The sequence below is a fragment of the Amblyraja radiata genome, chromosome 34 (genome assembly GCF_010909765.2).
Source record: "Amblyraja radiata isolate CabotCenter1 chromosome 34, sAmbRad1.1.pri, whole genome shotgun sequence".
NCBI lineage: Eukaryota > Metazoa > Chordata > Chondrichthyes > Rajiformes > Rajidae > Amblyraja > Amblyraja radiata.
The window spans coordinates 4,765,475-4,785,170 of NC_045989.1; the positions used below are offsets into that span (position 1 = coordinate 4,765,475).

Sequence of the window (19,696 nt, forward strand, 5' to 3'; positions counted from 1 at the left end):
CATCTACATTGCCTGCGCTTGACCCATATCTTTCAAAATCTGTCCTATCGATGTACCTGCCTAATTGCTTCTTAAACATTGCAATAGTCCCAGCCTCAAATACCTCCTTCAGCAGCTCGTCCAATATACCCACTATCCTTTGTGTGGAAAAAGTTACCCCTCAGATTCCTATAAAATCTTTCCCCCTTCGCTTTAAACCTACGTCCTCTGGTTCTTGATTCCCCTACTCTGGGCAAGAGACTCTGTGCATCTACTCAATCTATTCCTCTCATGATTTTATACACCTCTATAAGTTCACCCCTCATCCTCCTGCGCTCCAAGGAATAGAGCCTGCTCAAACTTTCCCAATAGCTCAGACCCACGAGTCCTGGCAACATCCTTCTAAATTTTCTTTACATCCTTTCCAACTGAATAACATCTTTCCTATAACATGGTGCCCAGAACTGAACACAGTACTGTAAATGAGGCCTCACCAACATCTTATGTAACTGCAACATGACCGCCCAACTTCTGAACTCACTACTGTGAGTTACGACGGCCAATGTGCCTAAAGCTTTTTTTGACCACTCTATCTACCTGTGACGCCACCTTCAAGGAACAAAAATGTTGGCGAAAAATAGGGTTTTCCGACAAAATTCTATTTATGTATTTAAAATGAAGTAAAATTGTTCTGACTAATAAAAGCCTTGTTTTATGTTTGTCCCCTGTCTAGGCTGGGCAACAAGGGGACACTAGTTTGGTTCTCTGCTCTTTTAGCATTGCTCTCTTGCTTTCGGTAGCAAGGATACACCGATTTGAGGATCAGGTACGTTTAATTTGAGTAATTAATTGTTTAACTTAAAATCTACTTGAGTTGAGAGCAGACAACGAATCTTATATTCACACTGAATCATCATAACGTTAGACATTAGATTAGTGATGTCAAGGATATAGGTCTAGAAATTAATTAAAAAGTATTCCCAGCCCATGCTAAAGTTCCACTGTTCACCCAGATCATCTCTAACCCCTTCCCATCACCATTATGAGGTTATTGTCCGTAATTACTTGTGTAAGGCCAGTTTGCGTTTAGTTTATTGTCACGTGTACCGAGGTACATTGAAAAGCATTTGTTGCGTGTTAACCAGTCACTGGAAAGACAATACATGATTACAACCGAGCCATCCACAGTGTACAGATACATGATAAAGGGAATAACTTGAATAACCTTTAGTGCAAGGTAAAGTCCGATCAAAGATAGTCCGAGAATCTCCAATGAGGTAGATAGTAGTTCAGGACTGCTCTCTAGTTGTTGGTAAGATGGTTCAGCTGCCTGATAACAGCTGGGCAGAAACTCCCTGAATTTGCTATGAAGTGCCTGGTACTTTGTCTGTCATTCACAGTGGAGTATTGGGCAGGAGATGGACACAAAAAGCTGGACAGGCAGCATCTATGGAGAAAAAGAATGGGTGACGTTTCGGGTCGAGACCCTTCTTCAGACTGGTTAGGAATAAGGGAAACAAGAGATATGGATGATGATGTGGAGGAATAAAGAACAATGAAAGAAAGATATGCAAAAAAGTAATGATGATAAAGGAAACAGGCCATTGTAAGCTGTTTGCAGGGTGAAAATGAGAAGCTAGGGGAGGGATTGAGGAAGAGGGATTGCCAGGGCTACCTGAAGTTAGAGAAATCAATATTCACACCACTGAGCTGTAAGCTGCCCAAGCGAAATATGAGATGCTGTTCTTCCAATTTGCGTTTAGCCTCTGATATTGGGCCCTGTGTTGTTGGAATCTTGAGTTGGAACTCCTGGGCCTTAATCCTCATTGCTTAGCTGATCTTGTTCTCCCAGAATTACAAGAGAAACAAATTTTATGTCAATTAGTTACATTTTGAATGGTACGATTCACTACATTCTGAATTAATATTTTGAAATCACCTTTGAAAAGGCCAAGATAAGACTGTACTATTAAGAACTTGAAGGGAAGTGTGGTGACTCTGTGTGCTGTCTCTATGAAGTCCATTGATCTAACATTACAACTATTACACTTCTGTCTGATTGTTCTTAAGAATGTCACTGTACATCCCAGACACTGCAAATGTCGGTTTACAAACAAAGATACAAAGTGCTGGGGTAATTTAGCCGGTCAGACAGCATCTCTGGAGAATACGAATAGGTGATGTTTTGGGCCATAAGTGATAGGAGCAGAATTAGGCCATTCGGCCCATCAACTCTACTCCGCCATTCAATCGTGGCTGATCTATCTCTCACTCCTAACCCCATTCTCCTGCCTTCTCCCCATAACTCCTGACACCCATACTAATCAAGAAATCGGGATCTTTCATTAGACTTTTACTGTATCGAGGTGCATGTGAAATAAAGTGCCAATAAACCATTGGGCCGTAATATGTTATAGTCCAATTGGAAGCAGTGAATGAGGTTGCTTAATAATCCTAGTTATTCAGTCTGTTTATCTGATTTATCAGATGGTTACTGTAGAGCGAGAATAGAATGATTCTACACAGGCAAATATCTTCATTTTAATATTCCCCTGCTTTCCTCAAGATTTTATTTATTTATTTGACTACATTTAAATAGCGTTAGAACTCTGCGCACTGTCGTTTTGTATCCAGACCGCACAAAAGGTGACTATTAATAAAATATGAAATAGCTGGAATAAATTAGCCACCGTAATACAGCATGAATGTTGTCAAGATAGAAAGTCTGGGTTTATCTGCTTTGCAGTGCAAATTGGGATTGAGGTAAAGTCGTTCATTGTCATGAGCACAAATACGGTGAGGTACAAGTACAATGAAAATTGAGCGTACAACAGAATCAGAGGAACATAGACTCAGACAACATACAAAGACATAAATTACACATAAATGGCACACATCCTGTAAGAACAGTGAAAAGAATAGATTGCAAAGAGAAAGCGCAAAACACAACTAGAAAAAAAGTAAGTTGTGCAAGAGGTGTCTAGCGCCCCGTTGTCAAAGTAGGATTAGGGTTGTACAAGTTGGTTCAAGAACATAAAGGTTGTAGGAAAGTATCTATTCTTGAACCTGGTGATGAGGGACTTCAGGCTTCTGTACTTCCTTCCTGTTAGTAGCAGCGAGACGAAAGCATTGCCCAGATGGTGGGAATCCTTGATGATAATGCCGCCATCTTGAGGTGGTGTCTCGTGTAGATGCTTTCGATGGTGGGATGTCTGTTCCCGTGATCGGTCTCAGGGTCAGTCCACAATTTGCGGCAGCCTCTTCCATCCTGTGCATTGGAATTGCCAAATCCGTCCATGATGCAACTAACCAGGTCACTTTCTATAGTTCATCCACAGAGGTTTGCAAAGAGTATTCGGTACCTGAATCTCTTTAAACTTCCAAGTTGAGATGTGATGTGCCTTTTTTGTAATTACAGGGGCAGAAATCCCCGGGGGGGGCAGGGGGGACACGTTCCTCCTCCCCCCCCCCCCTGTTTTGAGAGGTGGGAGACGATTCCCCCCCATTTTTTGTAATTCGGATTTTAAAACCCAGTGAAATCTGGGCTTTCCGCGAGACAGTGGGGGTGGGACTTCTGATCCGGCGAGACAGGCAGAGTTGAGCTGGGTTTAGCGCTGCTTCTCCCCACGCGCCGTAAACTTGGGCCATCGTTCCCGTAATTGTCGTCCACAGGGCCCGCGGCCCCCGAAGCCTCGCGTGTGTGTGTGTGAGAGTGTGCGCATGCGCGCGCCACCGCCAAAAAATTGTGTATCCCCGGACCCCCCCATGTTTTGATAGCGATTTCCGTGCCTGCATGATTACATCTATGTGCTGGGCTCAATACGTGTCATCCGAGATGTTAACTCCCTGGAATTTAAAGCTGCTAACACTCTCCATTCCCGGCCCACTGATGAAAACTGGCGTATGGTCTCCTGACGTCCCCTTTCTGAAGTCAATGATTCGTTTCTGGGGAAGCGACACAGTGCTGGAGTAACTCGGCGCGTCAGGTAGCATTCTTGGAGAACACGGATAGGTGACAGTTCAGATCGGGAATCTATTTCAGTTTCATGGCCTTGGTGACATTGAGCCATAATTGAACATGATATCAGGAATTGTTTTGCTTTCAATTGTGCACTTCTACTGTTTACACTTGTTAATTCCAAGATAATTAAAAATATCTACAATCTTCAACATTGGTTATCTGAACTTAATGGAATAAAGCTCGTTGCTGACATGGCTAAGTGTGCACAGGATTTACATTTATGGGAGGTAGATTTTGTTGATGATTTTGTTTCTTTTTCTTTTTAGGTGTTTGAATTTCTAAAAACATCGACTATTAAAAGTTTTAAGGATAGACTGTTCCAGCAGAATTCAAAATTTCTCCAGGATTTGATCCCTGCTCAATGCAGTGTATCTGAAATGATTTTGGAGACTGTGTCAAACAGGTTTGTACTTTTACTAAAGCACACTTTTGTGAATGCCGAAACTGGAACAATTTGCTGGAAGTACTCTGCAAATCAGTCAGAGTCTGATAGCACATGACAGGCCTTTTGGCCCAACTCGTTAATTCTGACCAAGATGCCCCATCTACGCTAGTCCCTTTATCCCGATTAGACCCATATCTCTCTCAACGTTTCATGTTACTGTCTAAATGGTGTTATTGTACCTGCCCCAACTTCTGACAGCTCGTTCCATATACCCATCAGGCTCTGTGTGAAAAAGCTGTCCCTATTAAATCTTCTCTGTTAACCTTAAACATATTCCCCTACCCTGGGGATAAATGACCTATCTATTCCCCTCATAATTTTACCCACCTTTATATGATCACCCCTTCACTCTTCGGATCTCAGAGGAATAACGTCCTAGCTTGTTTAACCCGTCTCTAAAACTCAGGCTCTCTGGTCCTGTCAACATCCTCATTAATCTTCTCTGAACTCCCAGTCCGATGACTCTCTTCTACAGCAGGGTGACCAAAATGAACACAATACTCACCGAGTGCGGCCTCATCAATGTCTAGTACAATTGTTACATAATGTCTCAAGGTTTCAAGGTCAGTTTATTGTCACATATACCAATTAAGGTACAGTGAAATTTGTCTTACCATAAAGCCATACGAAGTGAAAAGCACCAAGACACACAACCACATAAAAGTTAACATAAACAACCATCACAGTGCATTCCACATTCCTCACTGTGATAGAATGCAATAAAATTCAATCTTCTTCCTCTTTGTTCTCCCGCGGTCGGGGCAGTCAAACCATCTGCAGATGGGGCGATCAAAACCCCCGCAGCCAACGATCGAAGCCCCTATCGGGGTGATCGAAACTCCCACGTTGGGGCAGTTGAAAGCTCTGGAGAGCTCTGGAAAGCTCCGGGGCATGGAGCTCCCGAGTCGACCTCTTCTTACCAGAGACCGTGGGTTTCACGATGTTAAAGCCCACGTATGGTGCTTCGATCCCCGGCAAAGGGATCGCAAGCTCCGCGATGTTATAGTCCCGCAGACTCCCGCGGCTTGGAGCGCCCGTTGGTCTCCAGGAAAGGCCGGCACCGACTCCACGATGTTAGGCCATAGAGGGGACGGAGATACAATAACGGAAAAAATTAGCATATCCATCGAGGTAAGAGATTGGAAAAAAAAAAGTTCCCCCACCCCTCACATAAAACAAACCAAGGAACTCTAAAACGTACTTCTTAACACACACTACAAATAACAAAAAGTAGAAAGGACAGACGAACCGTTGGAGAGGCAGCCACTGCAGTTTGGTTCTATAAATGTTTGCATTCCTCCTGAGACTTTATCCTTGTTTCTTTCTGCAGTGTATTTGGGTGGGACCACGTTACACAATCACTGGTACAGCTGGGATTTATATTCATGGATTCCTTTGGACCAAAAGGAGGTCCTTTTGGGAAAGTTGTGGAAATCAATCCAGTGGCAGCAAAAACGCCAGCTCAACAGGCCTCTCGACTGGGAGCCAAGATTCTTCTGGAAACTTTCAAGGTGAGTGTGACAGAATGTGTTCACAATCCAATGTGTTCACAATTAGTTGCAGTGAGGCGGTGAAATAAACCATGAATTTTGCAGAGAATGATTTGGAATGAATGGTTTATTTTCATTTCTATTCATTGAGGATAAAATATCCCTGAGGAGATTGCAAGATTTGCTGTTCTTCAGATAATGTCACAGGCTCATCTGAGCAACTGGAAGAGATGTATAATGTCCTAATAATGAGTGCTTCTTAATATGTTTTAATTTTTTTTAAAAGGGCTGGAGTAACTCAGCCTCTGTGGAGGACATGGATAGGCAATGTTTCGGGTCAGGTCTGAAGAAGGCTCGAGATTCAAAACATTGCCTGTCCATATTCTCCAGAGATGCTGCCTGACCCGCAGTGTTACTCGAGCATTTTGTGCGTCTTTTTGGTATACCAGCATCTGCAGTTTCTTGTGTCTCTGTTTTAATTTAATCATCTTGCTTTGAATATTTTACACGATACTTTGAATATCCAGACTGTTTGATATGCAACAAAATTAAGGTCTTTAAAAATATATATTATCATCTTTCTCCTCCCAACCTTCTCCCTCCTGTCATTTATTCAGGTGCATGAGCCAATTAGGAGTGAAATCTTGGAGCAAGTTCTGAACAGGGTGGTGACAAAGACATCCTCACCCATCAGTCAGTACTTAGGCAAGTAGCTGCATAACATAAACATTTTTAATGAATTGTGAATGAGGCAGACGGTGATGCAGGTTGGTTTAAACTAGTCTTTGAATTGGCTGATTCACCAAACTACATTTTCAAACAGCAGGTGAAGTTGGGAATCAGGGAATCCAAAGATATTAGTATTCAGTTTCTTCCCATGCAAATAGAGTTTTTACACAACAATTGCAATTATCCTTGTGTTCCAGTCGAGATCGCAGCTTTTGTGAATAGATTAAATGTGAATTTTGTTCTGCGAGCTGCAGCCTTGACATGTTAAAAGGTTCAAAGGTCAGTTTATTGTCACATACACCAATTAAGGTACAGTGAAATTTGAATTACCATACAGCCATGCTAAAAAAAAAGCAACAAGACACAACTACATAAAAGTTGACATAAACATCCACCACAGCGGACTCCCACATTCCTCACTGTGATGGAAGGCAATACAGTCCAATCTTCTTCCTCCTTATTCTCCCGCGGTCGGGGCAGTCGAACCATCCGCAGTCGGGGCGATTGTAGTGTCGGGGCGGTCGAAGCTCCTGCGGCTTGGAGCTCCCGAAGTCGGACTCTAACCAGAGACCGCGAGCTCCAAGATGTTAAAGTCCCCAGGCTCCCGCGGTTGGATCTCCCGAAGTTGGTCTCCAGCAAAGGCCGGCAACTCCTCGATGTTAGGCCTCGGTGCGGATGGAGATACGATCCGTCAAGGTAAGAGATTTTTTTAAAAGCCCCCCCAACCCCCACTCCAGCACTTCGTGTTTCACTCAAGATTCCAGTGTCTGCAGTTTTTTGTGTCTCCATTTTAACTGAAATTTATTTTAATTCTGTCCGGATGTTGACTAATCTAATTTAAGGGACGACAGATGGCACAATGGGCTAAGTGTTCGGCTGGCAACCGGAAGGTAGCCGGTTCGAATCCCGCTTGGAGTGCATACTGTCGTTGTGTCCTTGGGCAAGACACTTCACCCACCTTTGCCTGTGTGTGAATGTGTGTGAGTGATTGGTGGTGGTCGGAGGGGCCGTAGGCGCAGATTGGCAGCCACGCTTCCGTCAGTCTGCCCCAGGGCAGCTGTGGCTACAGAAGTAGCTTACCACCACCGAGTGTGACTGAGGAGTGAATGAATAATGCGATGTAAAGCGCCTTGAGTATTAGAAAGGCGCTATATAAATCCCATCCATTATTATTATTATTATTAATCAAAGTTCTTAATTGTGCTAATTACCGTGTAATTTGCTTTCTCAAAATTGGATCTTTTACAGGTTACATTGAAGTGAAATGTGTGTAAAAGGAAAATATTTTATTTTTATTTCCCAGACTTGTTATCTGATATTGTCATCTCTGCACCTCTCATTCTTCTGGAGAGTTCCTCCAAGGTTATTGAGGCGTTTGACCACTTGTCCTACCTGCCCCTCAGCACAGTCCAGGGTCTATTAAAGGCCGTGCAGGTAAAAAAGCGCCGTCCTAGACTGTTAACTTCTATAATAGAATTATCTGTGAGTGATTATAATCTAAGAAGGATATGCAATTTTCAGTTGCAAAATATACTAATGTTACTGAAGAACTTTGTCCTGAAATGTAGAAACAAAGAACTGCCGTTGCTGGTTTACAATAAAAAAACACTAAAGAGCTGGAGTAACTTAGCGGGTCAGGCAGCATCTCTGGAGAACATGAATAGGTGACGTTTGGGTTGTTTAAAGGAGGGTCCCGACCTGAAAAGTCATCTATCCATATAGCTACAGTTACTCGTTTAACCACGTTCTCTGGGGATGCTGCCTGACCCGCTGAGTTACTCCAGCATTTAGTGTGGAACTTGGACCGCAACCTGTGTTAGCTTGAGCTATTTTGAGTTGCTTTTATTTTGAATCCCACTGCAGGAGTTCACGCTGATAGCTCAAGCTGATAGATCAATAAAGTACCCAGCGGCTCTTGCAATACAAGATTCTTGGTCAAGATTTTAAACAGTCTGCTTTCTCAGAGTTTTCAAAACGCATTGTGCTGGAGTGACTCAGGCAGGCAAAATCTGTGGAAGGCATAGATAGGCATAGATAGGCATTCTTTCAGTCTGAAGAAAGGTCCTGACCTGAAGCAAAAAAAACTAGCAACTGCAGATCCTTGTATCTCCATTGTCAGAATTGGTTATTAAACATCCCAATACACTAATCCAGGAAAATTAAGATGTACTTTTGTCAATCTGTTCCCTCGTTTTGTTCAACAATTGTCATAACAGCCTGAGTTTCAATGAGACCATCAGCAGCATATGGTTGAATAATGCCTAGATCAATATGCATAAAGGCATTACAGTTGTAATCATTTAAGAATGCTTTAACTATTTCCATTTTAGGTTCAGATTTATTTTTATTATGTACTAAGTTACAGTGAAAAGCTTTGTTTTATATGCTGTCCAAACAATCAGAAATACTATACACAACTACAATCGGGCTAAATTCAAGTACAATAGATAGAGCAAAGCCAAAGATATAATGTACAGAATACTGTTCTCCGCATCGTAATGAACGAGTTCCAGAGACTACGTCTGCAATGAACTAGAGGAGAATCCAACTGTATCCTAGCTTATCCATGCACCATTCAGAAGCCTGATAGGAGGGGAAGGAGCTGTTCCAGAATCTGGTATTGTGCTCTTTCAAGCTTCTGTACCTTCTGCCTGATGGTAGCAGGGTGAAGAACGAGGGTGGGACAAGTCTGATTATGTTGGCTGCTTTCCTGAGGCAGTGTGAAGTAGAGATGGAGTTAATGGTGGGGAATCTGGTCTGTTTGATGAACTGCGTTACATCAGTTTAGTTTATTGTCGCGTGTACTGAGGTACAGTGAAAAGCTTTTGTTGCATGCTAACCAGCCAGCAGCAATACATGATCACAATCGAGCCATTTACAGTGTATAGATACATAATAAGGGAATAGCATTTAATGCAAGATAAAGCAGCAAAGTCCGATCAAGGATAGTCCGAGGGTTACATCCACAACTGTACAATTTTGTGCCGTCTTGGGTAGAGCTGTTTCCAAAGCAAGGTTTGTAATAATCACTGGAAACATGCCAAATTTCCTGTCTCCTCAGGAAGTAGAGCATTGGTCACCGGCTTGGCTGTTACTTCAATGTGGTTGGTGTACGACAGATCGCTGGTAATATTTACGCCAAGTAACTTGAGCTCTCAATAATTTGTAGTTCGACACCCTTGATGCTGATTGGGGCAGTACTCCACCAAACTTCCTGAAGTCGATGACTAGCTCCTTCATCTTGGTGACATTGAGGGACAGATTGTTGTCCTGCCACCATACTATTAAGTTATCTATCTCCTTCCTGTACTCCACCTTGTTTGTCATCTGCAAACTTGTAGATGGAGTTACAACTGAATTTGTCATCAGAGTTACTGAGAGCCCATCCTTGTGGGGCACTGATGTTGAGAATTACTGTAGAGGATGTATTGCATTCTATCCTCAACGATTGTGGTCTGTAGGTCAGGAGGTTGAGGATCCAGTGGCAGAGGGAGGTTGTTACAATGTATTGAGCATTATCTGATTAAGCTGAGGTGAAATGAGCAGGAGCCAAAATGTAGTTTCAGGATTCAGTTATCAGTGGAATTAGTTTAGTTATGGTTTAGAGATACAGCGCGGAAACAGGCCCTTTGGCTTATCAAGTATGCGCTAACCAGCGATCCCTGTACATTAACATTATTCTACACACACTAGGGACAATTTACAATTTTACCAAAGCCAATTAACCTACAATCCTGAATGTCTTTGAAGTGTGTTAGGAAACCGGAGCACCTGGAGAAAACCCATGCAGTCACATGGAGAATGTACAAACTCCATACAGACAATATCCGGAGTCAGGATTGAATTCTGGTCTCTGGTGCTGTAAGGCAGCAACTCTACTGCTGCACCACCGTGCCATTCTGATGAAACATTTTTACTTCATATATGAAAAGCAAAATATTTTATTGTAGCTGGTTGACATTCATGTGGGAAAAACACAGAGCAGCATTGCATGCGTGAGCAAAACCAGTTAACAGCGTGGCTCTCTACCATATATGCTCTCAACGTGATATATAGTCAGTAACATATGGTTTGTTTAGTAATCTGTTTTCTTTTTTAAAGCCCCTGCTGAAAATCAGCGTGTCCATGAAAGATTCATTAATTCTGGTCTTGCGGAAGGCCATGTTTTCCAGGTGAGTAACTAACAGCCATCTGGAGTTGCTGGGAAATTTTACTCTGCAGAAGATCTTCAGGTCATGGTAGCAAAGTATTGTTAACTTCTGAGCATGCAGAAGATTCCATGAATGATTTAATGTACTAGATGACAACCATTCCAAGAGTGTGTAAAAAAGACCAGAAATTACAATGACAGATTTTTAATGGATTGATGTTTATTAATATGTATAATTAAGTGTACTGAATAGGTGAAAAAGGGTCCCGACCCAAAACATCGCATATCCATGTTCTCCAGATATGCTGCCTGATCCTTTGAGTTACTCCAGCACTTTGTTTTTGTTTTGAAAACCAGTATCTGCAGTTCCTTATGTCTCTTCAATAAGAATTCTAATTTCAAGTTTCTACTCTTTGCGCTATTCTCCCATGGCTACCAAACACCATTTAGTACCTTATTGCATACTCTTGTGTGTGTTATTACGTTATTTAATGGTACAGGCTGTGGAGTCGGGGATGATGCTGGATTTGGCAGTGACCACACTGACACTCGCAGTCGGGTGAACTCGCACTATATGTTTCATTTACAGTGACAAGGAAGTCCAGGATAGCATGGGGGTGTGTCCCGCATCATCAGGGACGTTGTGTGTGGATGCAGGCGATCTTGGACTTGTCGTGGCAGCTCAGCCTTGGTCTTGGTAGGAGGAGGTGTGGCGATCTCAGGGTTCTCCCAGTGTGTGTGAAAAAAACTTCAGAAATTACAATGACAGATTTTTAATGGTTTCTCCCACCCTTGCCTTGAGAGTAGGCGCTTGTGGTCTCAGGCTTATTCTGGCTGATCAGCTTTGGGCTTGAAGAGGCGACACTGGTGGTCACTGGCCTATCCTAATGGCTCAGTCTTTGTCCCTGTGGGCACAGTCCCTCGTTGTCCATAGGCAGGAAGAGGCTGTGGCATCTCAAGCATGCACTGGCCACCCCATCTTAACCTCAGTAGAGATATTTAGGGCTTATTCCCCGCAGCTTAGTCTTGACGACACGGTGACGCTGGTATTCTAGGGTTTGTCCCAGTGACGGTCTTCCTCGAGCCTGCGATGGGAACACAGCTAGCAGGGAGGTGCCCCACTTTTCTCCCTTCCTCTTTCTCTTCTATCTTCCTTTCTTCCTCTTTCTCCCCTGCTTCTTCTCTCATCTTCTCCCCTCTGGCTAGATCCACTGAGCAGTGCTGCTCAAGATTCCAGCATCTGCAGTTCCTTGTGTCTCTCTTGCACTAATCCAAGTTTAATTGCTCGGTAAATGCATCTGAAATATGAGTTTTAGCTGCCTACACTATGTACTGGGTTCCATTGGTTTCTGAATCTGAATGGTTTGCATCAGTTTGCTCTGTCATGGCTCAAACACTCATGTGCTAATGACAAAAGATGGATTTCTGCCCCCTGGTGTTTTAAATGGAAAGTCTTGAATTTCCCAGTACTAACATTTAACTGGATGAACAGATTATTTTCTTTAAAAAGGATACATTAAGATGCTCTCTAGTAAGAATTCTTTATTCATTGCTAGTTTCCAGTGACAGCAATCACTGCAAAATTAATTGTGTAACATGGTTTGTAAGTGAAAGTTGTGATATAATGGGCTGCACAGTGGCCAAGTTGGTAAAGCTGCTGCCTCACAGCGCCAGAGACCCGGGTTCGATCCTGACCTCGGGTGTTGTCTGTGTGGACTTGGTACATTCTCTCTGTGACCACATGTTTCCTCCCGATTTCCTCCCATATCCCCAAGACGTGCCGGTTTGTAGGATAATTGACCTCTGTAAAGTGACCCTAGTGTGTAGGGTGTGGATGTGAGAATGGGATAACATAGAAATAGTGTGGACGATAGTCCGAAAGACCTGTTTCCATGTTGGATCTCTAAACTAAACATTGAAGGAATGAACTGCAGATGCTGGTTTAAACTGAAGATAGACACGAAAAACTGGAGTAACTCAGCATCTCTGGAGAGATGGAACAGATGACGTTTTGGGTCAAGACTCTTCTTCAGCCTGTGCTTCTGTTAGCTTATATATTTCATCCAGGATGTTAAATTTCTAGAAAATAAATGTTCCAAATTAAGCCTGGCAGGAGAAATAAAACTTTTTGTTTGCCTTCATTTATTCAAACTCGGGAGTTGTTTGTTCCAACTAGGTTTACAATTATTCTGCAGTACTGAATTTAAGTGGTGCTGTCTTTGTGCAACTGCAGGCAGTTGTGAGAAAATGTTAAATGATTATGATTTGTCATTTGATATCTACTGCATACTATTGAGGGTAAGAAGTTATCTGTTCATCAATGAAGAATACAATATGGGTTTGATGTGGCCTGAATTAAAAGGGTTATTAATTGGTGATCCACTAACATTTGTAACATTGTGCTCTAAAGGTATGTAGAACATTGCTTATTTTCTATTTCTCACTCTCTCCTTTTGCTTTCCTTCAGCCAGTTGGACTCTCGCAAATCAGCAGTTGCTGGTTTTCTGCTGTTGTTGAAGAACTTCAAGTTGTTGGGAAGCCTGACTTACAGTCAATGCAGTCAGACAGTCACGGCCAGTCAGGTAAATCGTGCATTTATTTGTCCCAATTGTATCTGGCTATCATAATCATTTAGATTTTCATCAATATTTACTCATCTCATAAGTTTTATGGCCGGGTTGCATTCTCAGCAAACTGTCTTTATTGCGATTTTCCTCAATGCAAAACCGCATCATCTGTGCATGCGTCAAGCAAAGCACGTTGAAAAAAATAACATTCCTTTACCTTCAGGTGATTAAGAGCGAATTTTATTATGCATCTTCAAACTTTGGTATTAATGTGTGAATTCTGTAAAGATGAATTACCATTACTCAAAAGGCCGTAACATGGGCGGGATAAATGGGCGGGACTGTATGGTTAATGTACTTAGTTTAGTTTAGTGATATAGCATGGAAACAGGCCCTTCAGCCCACCGACTCTGCACTGACCAACGATCCCACACATTAACAATATCCTACACCCACCAGGGACAATTTACACTTATACCAAACCAATTAACTCACAAACCTGTACGTCTTTGGAGTGTGGTAACCGAAGATCTCGGAGAAAACCCATGCGTTCACGGGGAGAACGTATAAACTCCGTACAGACAGCACCCGTAGTCGGGATCAAAGCCGGTTCTCCGGTGTTGCAAGCGCAGTAAGGCAGCAACTGTGCCGCACACTACTTCTGGAAGAAGGACCAAGAAAAGTTTAAATTGTGCTTTATGGGCCTGTCCCACTTAGGCGACTCCTTAGGCGACTGCCAGGGACTAGTTTTAATGGAATTCACCTACGACACCTGGCAACAACCTACGACAGCACCTACGACAACACCTTCGTCAACCTACGACAGCAAAACTGTCGCCACTGTCGCCAATATTTTTTCAACATGTTGAAAATTTCGCGGCAGTCGCCCAAAAAATCGCCTAAGTGGGACAGGCCCTTTAGGGTGCATGTGAATTTGCACTGAACAAAAATGGATGTGTCTAAACTGGGATACGAGATGGCATGGAGAAGTATTCTGCCATCTAGTGGAATAAATCCAAGTTGAGTATCCTGATTCAATTCAATCAGGGAGGAATGTTCTGAGACGGCCATTTAGTTTGAACTCGAGTGTTTTATTGAAAGGTATGTACTGGGATTAACTCTAAATGCTACATGATTATTAAGAGAGTTGTGCAATTACTTTGGCTTTATAAATATTGTGTGCCGACATCTTGTTCTTTTACAGGTTCAAGTGGATGTGCATATGCGTCACAATGCCTCTGCCAATGAAGCCCTATGTTTGGAAATCTTGGGCAGCTTGAAGCGTTGCCTGAGCCAGCAGTCTGATGTTAGACTCATGCTTTATGAGGTATTAAAGTTAGAAACTATTTTTACGTCAAGTTAAATATATTAAATCAGCGTTATATCTTCTCTTTTCAGTCAGTAAGAATCAACCTATTTGATCTGAAAGTCTCGACCCGAAACTTTGCCTATTTCCTTCGCTCCATAAATACTGTCTCACCCAGCATTTTTGTCTACCTTCGATTTTCAAGCATCTACAGTTCCTTCTTAAACCTATTTGATCTTGTTCACCAAAATGTACCTAGATCAGAAGCATCTGGCCATTGCAGCATCATCGGACTTATCACACTGTCATTGCGGATATAAAGTCTCATCTCCACACTAAAGACACCCTCCATCAAGTTAAATGAGCAACTATAGTTATATGTAGAAAGGAACTGCAGATGCTGGTTTTCACCGAAGATATACACAAAATGCTGGAGTAACACAGCGGGTTGGACAGCATCTCTGCAGACATTGCCTCAGTCTGAACAAGGGTCTCGACCCAAAATGTCCCCTATTTCTTTTCTCCAGTGATGCAGCCTGACCCGCTGAGTTACTCCAGCTTTTTGTGTCTATATAACTATCGTTGATGGTCTTTGGTCTGAACTATGGTCTTGATGAAGGGTACCAACCAAAAACAAATTTTAGTACGTTCACCCTTGGCTGTATGCCAACCACTACTGCACAAATGTATAGCACAACAGTTTGTAACCTCATGGCCTGACAAATTTATCATTTCTGCCATTGCTACCATCAGGGGATCAACCTTATTTAATTAGTTCAGAAGGGAAGGTCAGGAGCAGTATCAACTAAGTCGAAAACTGGTGAATGAAACACCGAAATTGTCTGTCCATTCCCTCCCCAGATGTGGCTTGGTACGCTGAGTTCCACCAGCACTTTGTGTTTTGCTCAAGATTCTAGCATTGCAGTTTAACCATATAACCATATAACAATTACAGCACGGAAACAGGCCATCTCGGCCCTACAAGTCCGTGCCGAACAATTATTTTCCCTTAGTCCCACCTGCCTGCACTCATACCATAACCCTCCATTTCCTTCTCATCCATATGCCTATCCAATTTATTTTTAAATGATACCAACGAACCTGCCTCCACCACTTCCACTGGAAGCTCATTCCACACCGCTACCACTCTCTGAGTAAAGAGGTTCCCCCTCATGTTACCCCTAAACTTCTGTCCCTTAATTCTGAAGTCTTGTCCTCTTGTTTGAATCTTCCCTATTCTCAAAGGGAAAAGCTTGTCCACATCAACTCTGTCTATCCCTCTCATCATTTTAAAGACCTCTATCAAGTCCCCCCTTAACCTTCTGCGCTCCAGAGAATAAAGACCTAACTTATTCAACCTTTCTCTGTAACTTAGTTGTTGAAACCCAGGCAACATTCTAATAAATCTCCTCTGTACTCTCTCTATTTTGTTGACATCCTTCCTATAATTGGGCGACCAAAATCGTACACCATACTCCAGATTTGGTCTCACCAATGCCTTGTACAATTTTAACATTACATCCCAGCTTCTATACTCAATGCTCTGATTTATAAAGGCTAGCATACCAAAAGCTTTCTTTACCACCCTATCTATATGAGATTCCACCTTCAAGGAACTATGCACGGTTATTCCCAGATCCCTCTGTTCAACTGCATTCTTCAATTCCATACCATTTACCATGTACGTCCTATTTTGTTTTGTCCTGCCAAGGTGTAGCACCTCACAGTTATCAGCATTAAACTCCATCTGCCATCTTTCAGCCCATTCTTCCAAATGGCCTAAATCACTCTGTAGACTTTGGAAATCCTCTTCATTATCCACAACACCCCCTATCTTGGTATCATCTGCATACTTACTAATCCAATTTACCACACCTTCATCCAGATCATTGATGTACATGACAAACAACAAAGGACCCAACACAGATCCCTGAGGCACCCCACTAGTCACCTGCCTCCAACCCGACAAACAGCCATCCACCATTACCCTCTGGCGTCTCCCATTCAGCCACTGTTGAATCCATCTTGCTACTCCTGCATTTATACCCAACAGTTGAACCTTCTTAACCAACCTTCCATGAGGAACCTTGTCAAAGGCCTTACTAAAGTCCATATAGACAACATCCATTGCTTTACCCTCGTCAATTTCCCTAGTAACCTCTTCAGAAAATTCAAGAAGATTAGTCAAACATGACCTTCCAGGCACAAATCCATGTTGACTGTTCCTAATCAGACCCTGTTTATCCAGATGCTTATATATATTATCTCTAAGTATCTTTTCCATTAATTTGCCCATCACTGAAGTCAAACTAACAGGTCTATAATTGCTAGGTTTACTCTTAGAACCCTTTTTAAACAATGGAACAACATGCGCAGTACGCCAATCCTCGGGGACTATTCCCGTTTCTAATGACATTTGAAATATTTCTATCATAGCCCTGGCTATTTCTACACTAACTTCCCTCAATGTCCTAGGGAATATCCTGTCAGGACCTGGAGACTTATCCACTTTTATATTTTTCAAAAGTGTCAGTAGTTCTTTTACTTTGAAACTCATAGTATCCATAGCTACTCTACTAGTTTCCCTTACCTCACATAATTTAATTTCCTTCTCCTTGGTGAATACCGAAGAAAAGAAATTGTTCAATATCTCCCCTCATCTCTTTTGGCTCTGCAGATAGCTGTCCACTCTGTCTCTCCAATGGACCAATTTTATCCCTCGTTATCCTTTTGCTATTAATATAGCTGTAGAAACCCTTTGGACTTACTTTCACCTTACTTGCCAAAGCAACCTCATGTCTTCTTTTAGCTTTTCTAATTTCTTTCTTAAGATTCTTTTTACATTCCTTATACTCCTCAAGCACCTCATTTACTTCATGCTGCCTATAATTATTGTAGATCTCCCTCTTTTTCCGAACAAGATGTCCAATTTCCCTTGAAAACCATGGCTCTTTCCAATTTTTACTGTTTCCTTTCAACCGAACAGGAACATAAAGATTCTGTACTCTTAAAATTTCCCCTTTAAATGTCCTCCATTTCTCTTCTACATCCTTCCCATAAAACAAAATGTCCCAGTTCACTCCTTTTAAATCATTCCGCATCTCATCAAAGTTAGCCTTTCTCCAAACAAAAATCTCAACCCTAGGTCCAGTTCTGACCCTCTCCATAATTATATTGAAACTAATGGTATTGTTATCACTGGACCCGAAGTGCTCCCCAACGCATACCTCCGCCACCTGTCCCGTCTCATTTCCTAACAGGAGGTCCAGCACTGCCCCTCCTCTAGTAGGTACCTCTATGTATTTCTGCAAAAAACTATCCTGCACACATTTTACAAACTCCAAACCATTTAAGGCCCATTTACAGAATGTGTTTCCCAGTCTATGTGTGGAAAGTTGAAATCTCCCACAATCACTACCTTGTGCTTACTACTAATATCTGCTATCTCCTTACATATTTGCTCTTCCAATTCTCGATCCCCATTTGGCGGTCTATAATACACCCCTATAAGTGTTGCTACACCTTTCCCACTTCTCAGTTCCACCCAAATAGCCTCCCTAGATGAGCCCTCCAATCTATCCTGCCAAAGCACTGCTGTAATATCTTCCCTGACTAGCAATGCAACACCTCCACCTCTTGCCCCTCCAATTCTATCACACCTGAAGCTACGAAATCCTGGAATATTTAGTTTCCAATCACAGCCCTCCACATTGACGACTGCTTTGGTGCCACCTCCTGCACCCACACACAACTGACTGACTTCATCCACTTCACCACCAACTTCCATCCGGCACTCCAATACACCTGGACGATTTCCGACACTTCCCTACCATTCCTTGACCTCACCATCTCCATCGCAGGGGACAGACTCCTGACCGACATACATTACAAACCCACTGACTCACATGGCTATCTGGACTACACGTCTTCCCACCCTGCCCCCTGTAAAGACTCCATCCCCTACTCCCAATTCCTCCGCCTACGCCGCATCTGTTCCCAGGATGAGACATTTCATACCAGGGCATCGGAAATGTCCTCGTTCTTCAGGGAACGGGGATTCCCCTCCGCCACCATAGATGAGGCTCACACCAGGGTCTCATCCATACCCCGTAACACTGCTCTCTCTCCCCATCCCCGCACACGCAACAAGGGCAGAGTCCCTCTGGTCCTCACCTTTCACCCCACCAGCCGGCAAATACAACACATAATCCTCCGCCATTTCCGCCACCTCCAACGTGACCCCACCACTCGCCACATCTTCCCATCTCCCCCCATGTCTGCCTTCCGCAAAGACCGCTCCCTCCGCAACTCCCTCGTCAATTCTTCCCTTCCCTCCCGCACCACCCCCTCCCCGGGCACTTTCCGTTGCAACCGCAAGAAATGCAACACCTGTCCCTTCACCTCCCCCCTCGACTCCATTCAAGGTCCCAAGCAGTCGTTCCAGGTGCGACAAAGGTTCACCTGTATCTCCTCCAACCTCATCTACTGCATCCGCTGCTCTAGATGTCAGCTGATTTACATCGGTGAGACCAAGCGTAGGTTGGGCGACCGTTTCGCCGAACACCTCCGCTCAGTCCGCAATAACCTACCTGACTTCCCGGTGGCTCAGCACTTCAACTCCCCCTCCCATTCCCAATCCGACCTCTCTGTCCTGGGTCTCCTCCATTGCCAGAGTGAGCAACAGCGGAAATTGGAGGAACAGCACCTCATATTCCGTCTGGGGTCCTTGCGTCCTTATGGCATCAACATTGAATTTTCCAAATTTGGCTAGCCCGTGCTGTCTCCTCCCCTTCCTTCACCCTCTAGCTGTCTCCTCCCACCCTCCCATCCGCCCGCCCTCGGGCTCCTCCTCCTCCCTTTTTCCTTCTTTCTTTCCCCGCCCCCCATCAGTCTGAAGAAGGGTTTCGGCCCGAAACGTCGCCTATTTCCTTCGCTCCATAGATGCTGCTGCACCTGCTGAGTTTCCCCAGCAATTTTGTGTACCTTCGATATTCCAGCATCTGCAGTTC

At 43.3% G+C, this 19,696-nt stretch overlaps 1 protein-coding gene across 2 annotated transcripts in view; it reads left to right on the plus strand.

Annotated features, from left to right (window-relative positions):
- fanci (FA complementation group I) overlaps positions 1-19,696 on the plus strand; it is a 99,304-nt gene that overhangs the window by 20,310 nt on the left and 59,298 nt on the right. For both annotated transcript variants that reach the window (XM_033050313.1, XM_033050314.1), the window contains exons 11-18: positions 713-805; positions 4,267-4,403; positions 5,776-5,956; positions 6,553-6,640; positions 7,968-8,098; positions 10,766-10,836; positions 13,282-13,396; positions 14,586-14,708. In XM_033050313.1, the coding sequence (XP_032906204.1) occupies positions 713-805; positions 4,267-4,403; positions 5,776-5,956; positions 6,553-6,640; positions 7,968-8,098; positions 10,766-10,836; positions 13,282-13,396; positions 14,586-14,708 (939 nt within the window). The remainder of the gene's footprint in view (positions 1-712; positions 806-4,266; positions 4,404-5,775; positions 5,957-6,552; positions 6,641-7,967; positions 8,099-10,765; positions 10,837-13,281; positions 13,397-14,585; positions 14,709-19,696) is intronic.